Raw genomic sequence first — 17,110 nt, forward strand, 5'->3', positions numbered from 1 at the left:
TCACTGCAGGAAAGGGAGTTCAAGGCCATGCTCAGACCATTAGATTAGTCGCTTTAAAAAATGTGATCAAGAAGAAAAGCATGTATTTCATCTGAGAGATGGAAATAAATATATCCTTTTTAAAAGATAAAAAGGAAACACTTTTGGGGCATTAGAGGCTCAGTGGTAAGTTTCTCGCCTGCTATGTGAAATGGCCAGGTTCAAATCCCAAACCCTAGCCACTGGATGCAGGCCCCAAGCCTGGATAAAATGGGAGGGTTTCCTTAGGAAGGGCATCTGGAGTAAAAAACCTGTGCCAAGTTGTTGTGCGGATTGCATGGTCATATTTAGTCATATTGGAAGTCATGGAAGTCATATTTGTTCATCCGTTGTCCCATTGTCATTTGGTCATCTTTTCCTCTGGCATTATTTTATAATAACATTATAAATAATTCTAGCTTTTAAAACGGTGTGCCAAATGAACCTCGCCACAATGTTTTAACAACCAAAAATCCCTCTTTGGGTAACTTTACACAATTCCAGTTACACCTGTTATGTACTATTCCTCTAGAAAGAAATTTCACGCAGGAGCCTGTTTGTTTCAATGATGTTTTCTTAAATTAACATTTTATTATGGTTAAAAAAAAGGAGATTTTTCCGAGTCAAATGAGTGCAGGGAAAAAAAAAAAAGAAGATCCCTCTCTGTTGGCTTCTCACAAGAAAGACCCTTGTTCCCCAGCATAGGAACTTACCTGAGGGCACTCGAAGAAGAAGAGACAACTTGAGTTCAACTTGGGTGAGTGCCAACATTAAAAAAAGAAAGGGAAAAAAGAAGAAAAGGTGGCACATGATTTCCGCGGCAATATATATATATATATATATATATATATATATATATATATATATATATATATATAAATATTATTCCTTTGTCGTATTAGTCCTTATAATATATTAATGATATATGAATTCTTATATTCTTCCAGAACGGGACATCCGATACAAAAGAATCTACATCTGAATCAAACAAACAGAAGCCTAAAGTGGATCCTGCCACTTAGACAATTAAGCACAAGGAGGCCCGTGAGAAGCATCCCAAGAGCCCTCGAGGGTTCGGAATGCCCTGCTGGGTCGCCAGCATAATTCTGAAATAATAAAGAAGCAGGATGGTACTTCAAAACACAGCTGGTGATTTGAACAATCTTGTGTGTTCCCACCCAGGCAGTGGAGGCTCAGCAGCATCCTGCCTCTATTCATTCCCTCAAGGCAAAGTGCACCACAAAACCCAGCTTTGTGCGTGCGTGTGTGTGTTTTGGGGTCACAGCACGGAGCGAACAAATTGTTCATCTCTGATGGAGGACAGTTTCAAAAGCTTCTTACTGTTCGGGAGCCTCGTCCAGAAAGTACTAGCGTAATGGGAAAATCCACTTCAGTCTTTATAATTAGCACCGTGATCTTCAGCACCATCCGGGATTTCTTTACAGTCTGTGTTTATATGCTTTTAGTTATCAGCATGGATTTTTACATTTAGATTTTCACTTTGTAATCAAAGAGGCACCAAAGAGATTCAGGTTTCTCATTAATATGACTTTATTTAAACATGTATCATGTATACTGTATTCTATTGTATATTTTTATCATCTCTCTTATTAAATAGCATTTTGGTTCAGTGAGGACCCAAAGTCACATGAGATGGATCTGAACAACAAAACACGCCCGTCCATACTCCATTACGGAACGACATACAGCACACAGAGCACACAGTATCCAAAAATAGAAAACATCAGCGTGAAAGTGTCTGCGTATTTAACGTTTCATGCTTTTTTCATTAATAGTCTCTTAAAACTTTCCCAATTCCAGTAACGCACTAATTTGCTTTGAGTGGTCGAGTCCTCCATCAGCGCAGCAATTGTTAACGTGACTAATTACTGAGCTTGAACCCGAGGCCAGACGGTCAATATCTGTGACTTACAACATTCTCCAGCAAAGAGTCTTCACAAGGGCCGTTCAAGTCAAAACCGGGACTTACGTTTACAGGAGACTTCAAGCGCAGTATGGTGATGAGACATTTGAACGGTGCGAACTTTCTAAAGAAGGCTGTACGATCCTGGTCGAGGTGGCTCAGAGCCCACTGCACTCGTTCCTGTGAACATTCAGCAAGTGGAACGCCTGATCCTTGAAAACCGGCCGATAACTTGTCACCCACTTGCTCCACGTTTCAACATTTGGGCCATTTACTGTCATTTTTATCCCTGTGTTTTTTTTTCCATTCCATTTTCATATTAACCTGAGTCCTTACAAGCCAATTAGATTTCTCCCTTTTGTGACATCATATAAGAAGATCCTCTTCCTAGCATTATCTGAGGAGTATTTCAGCTGGAGAATCAACACACACTTTGGGGAGACTTGATTTAACTTGTTAGAAGTAGAAGTAGTAAAATAGGGGACCTTTAATACATGATTGCGACTCGATTTGAAGCCACTCCCTAATCGTTTTTTTTACGCTTGATTTATTGGCAGATTTAAAGTAATTTTTGGTGTTTATTTATTTATTTATTTTTTTTTTTAAAGCAGAAAGAGAGAAAGAACGTATAAAGAGATAAAGCTTGAAATGATCTAGGAATAGCATCAATGTTATTGTAGATTTTGCTTTATTCGATTCTTATAACAAGATATACTGCTAGATGCATTCGTCTATTCTTGCCATATCTCGACTTGCTAAGATGTCATTACTCCGCTTTGTAAAGCAGAAAAAGCGTGCTTTTTTCCCTTTTCTTTCCCCTTTCTTTTTTTCCTTAAACATATATCAGCTCAAACCTGAGTGTGATCTATTGCAAGTCTAATGATGATGCCTTTCAGCACCGGGCATGTCTACCATTAGCGGTTAAGGTTATAGTGTGCAGCGAGGAGGAGCTCGAGCAAATATTGACGGGAACTAACAGCGCTTTGCTTTTCCAAACACCTGCGTTGTTCGAGGAGAGAACAGGAGAAGAAAACCACTGTTTACTGTAAGATCGATGGGGAAAAAAAAAAAAAAACAGAAAACCTCAAAAAGCCTGTGAAAAACAAGCAGGCTGCCGGAGAGCAATTTTAAGCCTGGAGATGAAAAGCAGAACGTAGTCGTAAATCCTGTATCGCTCCTGTCTGACGTGTCCACGAGTCGCGATAAAAAACCCATAAGACGACGATGTAGTCTGAAAACCAAAACCGCAAGAGCTTGAGATGCCTCGACCAGGCAGATTAAGTACTTTTGTATTTCCGGCTTCAAGGGTCAGTGGTCTTTGTGGTCTTGCGTCACGCCTGTGCTGTACATCTCTCTCTCTCTCTCTCTCCGCTAATGGCTTCTGTTGCCTGCTGGGGTAATTAAATAACCAAACCACGCAACACCAAGTAAGCAATAATTCTTTATCCTTCAAGAAGGATGTCTTGTAGACCTTGACACGTGCACACGCATACGCAAGTGCACTATACTGCATTATCTATGCACTGTAGTGTATAATGTTCTATCTACTAATGTCTTTTTTTTTTTTCCTTCTTTAAAGCAGGTGGTAGAGGTGATGCTCAGACTTTTCAGCATTCCAGTTGAAAGTCATGCATCGGTCAATAAATCATCCACCCGTCCTGTCCTCTCAATCATTTTTCCAATCCCTGCCCTTTCAGACGCTCGGACACGTCAGCGTGCTCCCGATTGATTCCCCAGATTCGCGCGGAGACACAAAGACGTATCGGGTTATAAGTTAATAATAACCCGCCGATTTTTACGGCGCATCTCAAACCCTGGCAGCCTGGCACGGGCTGGATTATGGCGCTATACAACTCGCTAAATAATTCAACGGCGTGACTTGAATTTCCAGAATTGTCATACATAATGCATGCGGCTCGACAAACGTCCCGTGTATTAAGCACATGCACTTTCCGTAGTGCGCTAATTAAAGCGGCGACATTCTTCTAATTTTTTTTGTTGTTGTCGTTTTTTTTTTCCGCAGCGCTACGATTTTCTCCACTCACTTCTGTCTTTAGTGCACAAAAAAGAAGCTAAGTAGAAGGGCGGGAGGGAGGGAGGGGGGGATAGCATGGATTTTCATCTTTTTTATATGAAAAAAAATCTAGGCTAATCTCAAACCATCTCTAATTTGTATCTAAAGCATCGCTTGAGTCACACAGACAGAAATAACTGGGGTTTGAGAGCGTGAGGGAGGGTGTGTGGTTAATCTGAGTAGGAATTCGAAAAGCTTGTATATGAATGAGGACACACACGCACTTTCTTCCTTTTGTGCTCACGGACCATGTAATGAAGGATTTCAAAGTGTCCTGACACCCAAAACTCGTGTCTGATTGGCTAAATCTGCTGATTTATTAATGAGGGAGTAAATATAACCAGGGATCAGTGTGCGTACTTCTCTACGGGTATTCTGTACTCTCTCTCTCTCACACACACACACACACACACACACACACACACGTACAAATATATACAGTGTTAACAAGGTGGCAAATAAAACCTACGGCTCAGAAGAAAACAAATTCCAAAGGACTTGAAAGAAAGAAGGAGAAGCAAGGTGTGGGTTTAAAACACGCGCTATCTCGCTATCAGTGTAACTCATTCAGAAGCTCAGATGCATTTCCCTGGTAGCTTGCGAAACACATTGATCTTGCATATGTGTATCAAAAAAAAAAAAAAAAAAAAAAAAATCTGACATCAATAATTCACTGTAGCGCAGCATCTGGAAATAAGAACAATACACCAAGGGCAGCACGATAAGGCTGTTTAATGCACAGACAAATGGAGGAGATGGAAAGCAGGGAAACTGAGACACGCAGGATGAGAGAGAGAGAGAAAGAGAGAGAGAACAGGGGATGAGTGTGACGACTAACAATAATGCCAATACGACGACTAAAGATGCGCGACATATTAAAGGGACTATATATTGATGATAAGGCGGTAGAATGTTTAGCACTGTCGCCTGGAACCTTCAGGGTCTGGGTTCGATTCCCACCTTGGGAGTTTGCATGATCTCCTCGTGATTGGTTTGTTTCCTCCTCAAGACATGCAGACTAACGTGATAGTGGTGTATGAATTAGCGTGCGAATGATTGGCAGCCCATCCAGGGTGTGCCCCGCCTCGTGCCCCAAATCTAGTGGGATATGCTTCAGTCCCCCCGCGACCCTGTATACAGGATAAAGTGGTATAGATGATGAGTAAGAAAATGATCTATTAAAATTATTTTTTTAGATTTATATTAGAAAATTAGGCACGGTGACTTAGTGGTTAGCACTGTCGCCTTGCACCTTTGGGGTCTGGGTTCGATTCTCGCCTCGGGTCTGTGTGCATGGAGTTTGCATGTTCTCCCAGTGCTTAGGGGGTTTCCTCCAGGCAACCTGGTTTCCTCCCACAGTCATGCAAAGACATGCAGATTAGGCTGATTGGCGTTCCCAAATTACTCGTAGTGTGTAAATAAGTGTGTGTATGTGTGTGTCTCCTGCGATGGATTGGCACCCTGTCCAGGGTGTACCCCGCCTTGTGCCCTCCGCGACCATGAATACAGGATAAAGAGGTATCGATAATGAGTGAGTGAGTGTGAATGTTAACCCAGAGATCCAAACACAGTCGTAAACCAAAAAAAAAGGGAATAAATACGATGGTCACCCTCGGCCTGCTCGGTCCCTAGTCGGACTGCAGAGGTTCCTAGATGGATGGATGATGGATAACGATAATAACATCTTAAATGAATTGTTCATTATAATTTTTGGACTTGTAATTCTCACTTCTTATTTCACTCCATCCCTGAATTCTCTCTCTCTCTCTCGTATATAAGACTCCTTATGTCCTTTGCACAAAATCCAGAGTAAGAAACAAACAAATGAAACCAGACACTTTGGCTGCTCACTCAAGTGCAGCTACAATTTCTATACTATATCGAGTTGCTTAGGGATAAAAAAAAAAAAAAAGAAAAATCTCAGGGCCTGAGTGTGGAAAGCGCTTCTGAAAAATAAAGGGGCACAGAGGAAAGAGGTAGAGAGGAGAGGAGGTTATGGGGGGAGGGGGGGGTGTGTTAAGGACAAACCTTTGGCTGTCGTACACATATAAAGGAAGTGCTGTGACTAAATCATGCCTGGAATACACAATGCACGATGCCCCCTCCCAGCCTGGTGAGGTGGGGGAAAAAAGAGAAAAAAAAAATCTAATAAATAAATAAAGTGAAAATCCCCCCCCCCCCCCCCCCCCCCATCCTCAGGCATTGCCATTCTGCAGCTTTTGCTCTGCCTCCAGTCTCTATGCAAGGACATATCTATTAGCATGCATGACTGCACTCACGCTCCCTCAGTTGCACGCAGAATTATATAGAGAACACACGAACAGACAGCGAGAGAGAAGGGGTCGAAGCAGAAGGAGCGGGGGGAGGGGGGCGTATTTTGTTAGACGTCATATATTGAATTTTCAAGCTGTATCATAAACTCGGTTCTCAGTACCTGACAGCAGATTTTAGTGCCGTATGTCACGAGAAACAAGATCACAGGAAGCCTAAGGGTCATTCGACGATTGCATCAGCGCACAAAGAGATCCTGGCGGAGTCACTCGCTCGTCTTATCCGTGGAACGTTGTATTGATTGATTAAAGAATAAATAAAAACAATACTTAGCAGCCTTTTCCTTATGTTTCCATCACCCCACGTCCAAACTAAGTCAATTCCTGCTTCTGTCTGTGTCAGTCGTTCTCTAAACTGTAAAGTGTGAGATTTTATCAGATTTTTATTGCAGGAGCTTAGAGCTCAGATTTGGACATCATGAAGACCTTGATGCCAATTCTGTTCAGATTTTTCCCAAAAACAAAGTCCAGCCGTCTCTGAGACTTTCCAGGCAGACTGTCTCCACCTAGAGGTGACTTTTATAGGCAGGATCGCTCATGCATGGCATGCACTTCTCAGCTTGCATGCGGATCCGTCCGTACTCAGAAGCTGGAATATCATGAACACAAGCGTGCACTCTCTATCTGTTACATGAGACATAATGAAAACCCATCAAGGTTATTCATTTCTATAACCCATGTCTTCAAATTGCATGCAAGAGCAACCCTAATAGATAATCCCCTCTCTCTCTCTCTCGCTTTCTCTGTCTGTGTGTTTTAATTCAAGCTCTGAGTAGGATTCAAGGTAAGGAATAAAAAAACGGGGGGGGGTGCAGTGGGGACGATGAACCACTTTTAAACAAATTAGTGAAATCCCTTGTTCTTGGCTTGGAGGGATTGCATGGATAATTCTCTTTAACCTTGATTCGTCAGTAAGTAATATGCCCGGGCGCCTGCAGCGCAATTAAGTGCCATTACTCATCCTCCATCCTGTTATCATGGAGCTCCTGCACTGCCAGGCGAATTACATGACGTTTCAGCTCGCCAAGAGCTTGAGCCAGTGGCACCAACACACACACACACACACATACTCATGGTGTGGCCAGCTGTTACCAACCTCTGGACCGCCTGCTATAAAATACCATTAAAAAGCCTCCAGGCCTTATAGGAGCCACTTAAGGTGCCCTTTAAGGCAAGTGTGTGTGTGTGTGTGTGCATGCATGCATGAGTGTGTGCGTATTCCTGTTCCATGCACTAATGACAGAAGTGTAGTGTGATCGATTTCGAGAAGTTTCAAGTTTTTGCTTTCTGACATGTTTCCTATAACAACCCTTCTCAGATCTATGGCGTCCTCCAGCCCCGTCTTTTACCAGGCGCTCTGATTGTTTTTGTTTTTTTTTCTTTCTGGTAACAGGATACGTGCTCTGCCTCCGTCGATCAAAACTAAAAAAAAAAAACACTATGTTGTATAGATGAACGAACGAAGCTCTATCATGTGTGTACGCATCGTGAGCTTGACTGTTTTCTCACCACAGCTAAGGTGTGTGTGATGTTTTGAGTCTTGTTTGTTTTATTTCACGGATTGAAAAGGTGGTAAGAGAGCTTGTGTGCAGAGAGGGTTGATTAATTGCAGCTCGCTCGGCATTTATGATTCTTCGTCTTATTTTTATTATTTGGTGTCCAATCATAAACAGTCATTGACCTAAAGTCTGCATGCTATACATGAAGACACACACTGATAGCCTTGAACACCCATTCATAAGATATATCATACTGTGTGTGTGTACAAATTGACCCTTTGTGATGGCGAATGTGTGTGACGTGTGAATGCGCTTCTGAAATACCGTAGACGTCAAACTCTTTTTACTTGACACGCTCTGATTAACCCACCCTCCTTCAGCCATGAGCACGCCTTTATAAATAAATGTTAGGTAAGTGAAGGCAAAAAAAAAAAATACTTAACTTTAGAAAAACACTAGACTCTGTACTCGGCATGAGCAGAGAAAGCTCCTCAGAAGCGTACATTAAAGAGAGGAGGAAAGGCCAGAGCGACAGGTAAATTACTTGTAGCTAGCTGTAATCTCACCAGGCTGCGTGCCTACACCAGTTTAAAATAGGGACTTTAGCCTTGTTTGACACGACAGATTTCAAATACCTTCAAACTGGCTTAGCATTAACAGAGACACAGAAGTCGTCAGTGGCTTAGGCGAAGTGCTGCACACAAAGACGCGTTAGTAAGGAAGAAAGAAATCCGCCCAAGCTCTTTATTTCCCTCTATGAAAGAGGGAAAGTCTGTGGTCGAGCCATAGACAGGTGTTCCAGAGGTGCACAAGCTTTACGAGATCAGATGTGCGATTTTGATATAAAAGTAAAATCAGACACCGAGATGAATGAGGATAGACGACGATTGATTAAAGCTCTGTTCTTTTGCCAAGACCGTTAGAGTGAGTACCTTTTATGAGCGAAAACAGTAAAGCATTAATCATATAATGAATGCAAGACACCAAAGCTGTCTATTTATTAGGTTCTCACTTCTACCTGGAAAGTGCATCTAAACAATACCTCTGTAACAGGACTGCGTTGGCCGAAACCGGATATCAAAGATGGATGGAAAGGTAAGGCTTTGCTGTACATTAAGGAAAAGAGTGAGTAATGTTACATATCAAAACCGTTCCCCCCTCCCTACTTCCACTTCCAATTTCACCCTTGTTCACATCAAGAGCTAACACAGAGAGAGCAAAAGCGGGAAAGACATATACGTACATAAACATGCCTTACATACCTGAATTATTGACATTCTGTTAACCGGAGTCTCTGTGGTGCTCGTCACAGGCCCTGTGAAACTCGTATGGCAACCCACGTGTCCTTGGGGAACGCTGAGGTTGTTGGCTGTCGGTTTGAGGTACATGACCTCGGACCTGGGCGAGCTAAGAGGAAGGCGTGTCTGATAATCGAAGTACATCGGCGATGTGGCCAGCGAGGGGCTGCTTACAACATTCATCACGTTCATGGTGTCACGTTCCTCCACTTCACTCTGCACCAGCATGATGTCATTCTTGTTGATCTTCTTCTTTTTGCTCTTGCCCAGCTGTGGGTGGGAGTACTCTGCGATGCGGCAGTTGTAGGTACGGATCTCCTTGTTCTCCCGCTTGCACTTGACGGCGACTGCAATCATGGCTGCGAGAAGCATGATGGAAATGACGCTGAGAGTGACGATCAATGGGAGCGACACGTCCCAGCCGTGCTGCTCGGCGTTGATGCGTGGCTCGCCCTCTGGAAGTGGTCCCGAATATGCCTTGACCACGAGCTTGGCCATGGCGGACAACGTGGGCTTTCCATGGTCGGTCACTTTGATGATGAGCTCCACCACAGAAGACACCTCTTCCCAGAGCGGCTGAGCGGTCCGTACCTCTCCCGTCACGGAATCGATCTCGAACAGGTGCTCCTCGTTGCCGTCGGAGATCTCGTAGGTGAGGCGGCCGCTCTCACCGAAGTCGTTGTCCACTGCTCTCACCGTCGTAATAACGTGGCCCACTCCGACGTTGCGCGGAACATGGATCTCGGCTGTATCGTTCTGCAACAGCGGCAGCACGATGACCGGGATGTTGTCGTTGACATCGAGAACACTCACGCGCACCGTAGTGTTACTCTCCAGATGGGGGTTACCTGAGTCTTTAGCCTGGACCTTAAAATCAAAATACTTAGTCTGCTCATAATTAAAACTCCTCAGGGCATAAATGGCTCCATCGGTTGGTTTGATGTTAACGTATGTTGTAATGGATTCCTCACTCACGTTAGACGGAAGCAGGGAATAAGAAACTGTGCCGTTTTGTCCCAAGTCTGGGTCATGCGCCAGAACTGAGCCGAGATATTCTCCTGGGATGTTGTTTTCAGGCACCTGAAGGAGGTAGACCATTTTTGTGAACCGTGGGGCGTTATCGTTCTCGTCCAGTATTTTGACTGTAAAAGACTTTGTCGCGTTCAGCGGAGGGTTCCCACTGTCTTTGGCCATTATTGTAATGTTGTACTCGTCCTTCACTTCTCGATCCAGAGGCCTATCTGTCACTACGGTGTAGAAATTTTCAGAGTTCTCCTCGAGTCTAAAAGGGACACTGCCTAAAATCCTACATTGGAGCTGCCCGTTGCGACCAGAGTCCTTGTCTGTCACTCTCACCAGCGCAATGACAGTCCCCGGGGGTGCTGCTTCGCTAACCGCCCCCTGCCGAACCGCCACAATACCTATTGATGGCCAATTGTCATTCCTGTCAAGCACTTTAACGGTGACTTTACAATGGCCAGGAACAGGATTCGGCCCTTGATCCTTAGCCTGAACGTCAATTTCTATAATTGGGTTTTCCTCGTAGTCAATTTTCCCTTGAATTTTTATGATGCCTGTTTTAGCGTCTATCGAAAACAATTCCTTGATTCTATCCGAGCCGTAGAAACTTAAAGAATAGGTGACCTGTCCATTACTTCCTTCATCGGGGTCAGTGGCGTTTAAGTCTATCAACAGAGTGCCTGGTGGAGAATTTTCAGGAATTTCTACGACATATGAAGACTGCTCGAAAACAGGGCTGTTGTCGTTCGAATCGATTACTTTCACATTGATTTGCATGGTACCTGTCTTCGGATACTCCCCTCCATCTGTGGCAGTTATAATTAGAGTGTGATGGCTGCGTTCCTCTCTGTCTAAAGATCTCTGGACGACCAGTTCAGGAAATTTCGTTCCATCTCCCCGGGATTTCACATCCAGAGAAAATATGCTGTAATCATCCCGTGTGATTTGATAAGTCTTAAGGCCGTTCTCCTTCGTGTCGGGGTCGTAGGCAGCAGCTAGGGGAAAGCGGGTGCCCGGGGCGGCGTTCTCTGAAATATCGATGTCGATCTGATCAGAGGGGAAGCTGGGCATGTTGTCGTTTATGTCCTGTATGTCTACTTTAATCATGTAGATCTCTTTGTCATTGGCGAACACTTCCATAGAGAGCTGGCACTTGGGGTTTCGTTTGCACAGTGTTTCTCTGTCAATCCTCTGCTTGATAAAGAGCAGCCCGCTTTCAGGGTCCACATCAATGAGGTGTGGAGCTGAATTCTCCAGCACCCTGAAGTTGGATTTCTTGCCCTGCTCTCTCAGCTCTAGTCCTGCGTCTTTGGCGATGTTTCCGATCACACCTTGGTTCTTTTCCTCCAGGATGGTAAAGTTCAAGTTTTTCAGAGTCAGCACTTGCACCCACAGGAGTACGAAAGAGAAATAAAAGCAGAGGTGCATTCCTGTCGACACCAGCGCCATGGCTCCGAGATGCGCCTTTCTTTCTTCCTTTCTTTCTTTTTTACGCTTGCGACCTGTTGATCAGTCCAGCGAGCTTACAATTCACACCTCGGGTTACGAGTCTGTTCATGGTGAGACAATGCCCGTAGACATTGCAAGCCTCCGTCAAACAAGCTCTCTGATGGCGTTGCGGCTCAACATCTAATTGATATTCTGCAGAAAGCCTGCGCGCTCTGGATCAGAACCGTCCATCCGGCTTCCAGGACCGAACAGCCTTTCTGTGATTCCCCCTCTCTCTCTCTCTCACTCGCTCTGTCTTTCTATTCTGCAAAACACATACATACACACAAACACACACACACAACTGTTTGCTTTGCAAATCGCGTCGGGTAAATTGATTCCTGAATTAAATCAATATTTTTTTTATTATTCTTTTTTTTCATGCATTTTCTTTTTTAATGCGGTTCAGGAGTAAAAGAAAAAACAGAAAAAAAGCGCATCTCATGCGTAATATTGCTCGTTCCCTCAGCCAACTACGTGAACAGCGTGTAAATAATGTAACCTTGAAACGCGTCGGACGTGTTTGTTTATCGTGCTCGAGCCATTTCTAAACAAATACGCACGACATCAACTACAAAGACGCGCCTTCAACGATCCTCACGTGAAGATGTAAAGCCTAATGTTATAGTGTTTTTTTTTTTTTTTTTTTTAATCACAAACTGGGGCCCCTATCAGTACCTGTCCGTCTGGAGGCACCACTATGAATACAGATGCGTTAAGAATAAGAAATGGCCCCCCTCACGCGCACCCTTTCTATTATACTCTATTTATTTTAATGGATAGAGAGCGGGAAAAAAAAAAAAAAACTGTTGCGACACATGAGCTTTGCATGACATTCCCCCTCTCTCTCTCTCTTTTTCTCATCATATCACATCAAATCACACTATACAGAACAGAATAAGAAGAGATTAGAAAAGCACACGTACCCAGCGCACAGCGCGCTATCCAGTCCCCCCACCAAAAAAAAAAGATCAAAGCAAACATCAAAAGCCAGGTTACATCCTTTTACGCGCGCTCTTGCTTGAGATAAAAAAAGAAGCCCAAGGAAAGGTCCAGTGCGCGATACAGTGCGTGGATGTAGATAGATGGATAGATACAAAGTGCTCCAGTAGTGTGCGTGTGTGTGTATGTGTGTGTGTGTGTGCGTAACAGGACCGAGGCGAGTCCTCTCTCCTCCTCTATTAGAATGCAGTGAGTCCCCCTCTGATCGCGGCTGCAGCACGCACTGAGTCACCGGGAATCTTTATGAGAGCCTGGTGCCATATAGATCCAGAAATCCACCGATCTGCGCTGTAACGGAGCCCGTGGCACGGCGGCGCATCGCGCGTCCAAGAGCTGCTGCGCGTCCTTGCGATAATGACACACGGACGTCCAGGCAATAAAGAAAGCCAATAAAATTGAAAAAGGAAAGAAAGAAAGACAAGTGAGATAGAGACTTGATACGGAATACAAAGTGTGAACAGATCCAAGCCGCGTCAGGGTAACTGTTAACAGTGCGGCTCTAATCTCTCAGCCGGTTCCATCCGTTCAACATCTCTCTCTCTCTCTCTCTGACTCAACTCACTCACTCTCACTGCGCGTTAAAGGTCGTTGCTGATCCACTGCCAGCCAATGCATAAAGGAACGGGGCGTGGCTTCCCGACTGCCCTCCAATCAAATCACGCCTTGGAGGCTTGGAGGCGGAGTTATGCGACCAGTGCGCCAAATAGGACGTCCCTTCTGGTCCAGGCACCAGATTTCAAATCTCTCACGCGCGGTGCGGGATTTGAAATCCTGATGAGGGTAGTAATAGAGGGGGAGGAGGAGGATGGTGGTGTCCGTTATTCGGGTGGAGTTAGGTGACTACACTCCTGCTCTCTAACTGACCAACTATGGTTTAATTCATGGATTTAGAACCGGACCATGTATGTCTAGTACAGCATAACTGTATAAAACTAATATTAAACAAAATAACTAAAACAATCTCATCAGCACCTGTGAGATGTGTGATGTTTATGAATAATTAAATAATCATGGGATACATTTGTATGCTTAAAAATTAACTTTTTATTATTATTATTTCATATACAACCTTTAAAAATGTCCTAAATTTTTTTAAATACAAACACATATTACATAATATATACTATATATAAAGCATATTCTAAGCTTATACTGTATAAGCTCATATATAACATATACTATGTAATAAAGCGTATACTAACCTGATGAATTATGCTCATATATAAGCATATTACTGTATATAATATATTCTATATAAGTAAGAATATAGTACATATTACTCTTCTACACCAGTAAACACTAAAGCATATTATATATTATATACATTTTATTAAAGCATATTATAAGCGTATACAGGCTCATACATAAGCATATACTCACACACTATGCAATTGAGCATATTATATAGTATAACAATATGTTAGCGTATGTTATAAAACTTATATATGAGCTTATATATTATTATACATAAGCTCATATATATGTATAATAATATATAAGAGAGTATTATATAAGTATATGTCGGGTCATATATAAGCATTTTGTATAATATATATTATAACAATAATGATATGGTATATATTACTACACCAGTAAACACTTTTGTGGATGATGTTGCACAGAAGGACTGTCTGCTGTCTGGCACACTGGGAAGTGTGTTCATTCAGCTCATCGGTGCCCTCTAGTGGTGACTCTAACCCCTCAGCAGTGTCTAAAGGGGAAAGTCTCTATGGCATCTTTAAAAAAAAAAAAAAAAAAAAGGGAGCCAGATGACGTGTTAGACTGATTCATGAAAACCTTGATAGAATAGAATAGAACATTAACAAAATGCCAACTTATAAGTTCTAATTTGTTACTTGGAGCAACATAGTGTCTTAGTGGTTAAAACCATTGAATACACCACACACCTCCAGGGTTGGGGATTAGAATCGGACCTCTAGGCCATGTATGTTGAACGTACTTGCATGCTCTTCCTCTGCTTTGTGGGATTTCTCCAGGTGCTCCAGTATCCCAAAACAGCTCAAAGAAATATTGAAGGCTGTGATTTGTTCTTTGGTCAGTGCACCACTGGGACCTTTGGTGATCAGATGTAAGTCACTGGGAAAAATGGTGATCAGTGATGGGTCAGGTGGAATAATGATCAGTAATAGGTCAGGTGGAATAACGGTGATTAGCGATATGTCAGGTGGAACAATGATGATCAGTGATGGGTCAGGTGGAACAATGGTGATCAGTAAAAGGTCAGGTGAAACAATGGTGATTAGTGATGGGTCAGGTGGAACAATGGTGATTAGTGATGGGTCAGGTGGAACAATGGTGATCAGTATTAGGTCAGGTGGAATAACGGTGATTAGTGATAGGTCAGGTGGAACAATGGTGATCTGTGATGGGTCAGGTGGAATAATGGTGATCTGTGATGGGTCAGGTGGAACAATGGTGATCAGTATTATGTCAGGTGGAACAATGGTGATCAGTAATAGGTCAGGTGGAACAATGGTGATCATTGATGGGTTAGGTGGAACAATTGTAATTAGTAATAGGTCAGGTGGAACAATGGTGATTGGTGATGGGTCAGGTGGAATAACGATGATCTGTGATGGGTCAGGTGGAACAATGGTGATTAGTGATGGGTCAGGTGGAACAATAGTGATCAGTATTATGTCAGGTGGAATAACGGTGATTAGCGACAGGTCAGGTGGCATACCGGTGATCAGTAATAGGGCAGGTTAAACAATGGTAATTAGTGATGGGTCAGATGGACCAGTGGCAAGCAGGGATAGGTCACTGCAAATAATGGTGATGATTGATTGGTTGTTTGGAAACATAGGCTTCCAGACAGTGGAGCTGTGAACACTGGTCATGATTCAGTCACACTTGCTTGGGCAATTCTACATAACTTCTACATAAATTCTTATAACCAGCAGTTGTGGCGTCAACTAAAGAACCATATCGAGTGCAGGACAGTTGTTTAAGTCTGCCCAAAAAGTTCCTAGATTTGTCTCTTGTATTCTTCCCCCTTTCCTGTGCTCCTCAGTTCCTCATGCGAGTTAGTTCTCAATATTAGGAGCTTTAGTGTTGATGCTTTTGACACTGGAATGTACAAAAAGCTACGGTGTGTCTATCATTTAGAAGATGATTCAGATCTTTTTTCCTGAGTAAGAGAAAGCAAAATGTAAAAATGCTAATCTCAACATATCCAGTTCCAGTTCTTTCTTGCTGAATAAGCACTCCGGGGGAACAATGCTTCTCCTAGTCAGTATAAAATTATTATTAATATATATATATTTTTTAAACGTGAATCCCTGAACCCCTCAAGACGCCCTTTGCCGCTGATGAGCTGGACCTTTGCATTCTGTTTCAGATCAGCGTTGTACCACATTGGGCTTGACACCATGCTTTAATGAACTGGTACAGGCTCAGTAGCTGGGCAGAAGCATGGATGGAGTTGCATTGGACAGCGTTGGAATTGACCAGAGCACCAGAGCTCATTATGCATTTCCACACGGTCCGCTTTGATATCCTTCAGACGCTTCGTCTTTGTCATATCGTTATAATGCTGTCTTTTTAATGCGGCCCGTTTGAAGCTTCTTAGTCTCTAATGTCCTTTGATTATGTGGAGAAGAAGGCACGGTTTCAGACTGGGAATATTTCCTGCTCAGCCTCATTTCACAGCGCTACATCCTTGACAGGAATGCATGCGAATTGATTTCGAGCAGGATAAGGGATCATAGGAGATGCGCTGTTTATTCGTTGTCTTGATTATTTTATTGCTGATGCATCCGAAACCTTGGTGTTATATTCAGTGTTGATATGTAGCTGATAACTTCACAAGTTACAAACTAAATCATCATTTGGTGAGACCGTGACATGGGTGCTTACGGAAAAGAAAAAGAGTAAAAGATTGTACTGTACACTGCAATGCAAAGCAGCTTTAGAGGTAGTCTTTATTAGTCTTGGATATGATCAGGATGGTATATGGGTTTGGGTGAAATAGTATAGAAACTGTAAGCTCTGCTATTAATAGGCTCCTCTATTAGCCCAATTAAATGTCCTTAGGACACACCAGTGACGGGAACCACATTTGGACGGATGGAAGGGAATACGCACATTAAAATGCAATTTCGTAAATTAAATTTCAATTTAATGGCGACAGTCTGTCTTCAGGTAATGAGACCGAGCGAGCGGCTGTGCTCTGGACAGGCTATATGAAATCTCTCTCTCTCTCTCTCTCTCTCTCTCTCTTTCTGTCCCTTCTATGGAAATGAGAGTTTTATGCTGTACAAAACATTTTATTAAATTTAAATTTTTCTTTCAAGTCTAGCTCTGGGACCAAGTTTCACCATTTCAGTGACATTTTTTTTTCTATCGACTCTCTCTCTCGCTCTCTCTCTCTCTCTCTCTCTCGAACCTAGCAATATTCTTCGGACAGCTAAACCATTAAATTAAATGCTGAGCAA

The 17,110-nt window shown here is 43.0% G+C and overlaps 1 protein-coding gene across 2 annotated transcripts in view; it reads right to left on the bottom strand.

Annotated features, from left to right (window-relative positions):
- The window catches only part of pcdh17 (protocadherin 17), a 71,430-nt gene extending 58,233 nt beyond the window's left edge, over window positions 1–13,197 (bottom strand). For both annotated transcript variants that reach the window (XM_053513857.1, XM_053513856.1), the window contains exons 1-2: window positions 12,578–13,197; window positions 9,108–11,916 (exon numbers count right to left, since the gene is read on the bottom strand). In XM_053513857.1, coding sequence (XP_053369832.1) covers window positions 9,108–11,612 — 2,505 coding nt within the window. In that variant the 5' untranslated portion in view covers window positions 11,613–11,916; window positions 12,578–13,197. The remainder of the gene's footprint in view (window positions 1–9,107; window positions 11,917–12,577) is intronic.
- Window positions 13,198–17,110: the final 3,913 nt, after the last annotated feature.

Source organism: Clarias gariepinus, chromosome 15 (assembly GCF_024256425.1).
Source record: "Clarias gariepinus isolate MV-2021 ecotype Netherlands chromosome 15, CGAR_prim_01v2, whole genome shotgun sequence".
Lineage (NCBI taxonomy): Eukaryota > Metazoa > Chordata > Actinopteri > Siluriformes > Clariidae > Clarias > Clarias gariepinus.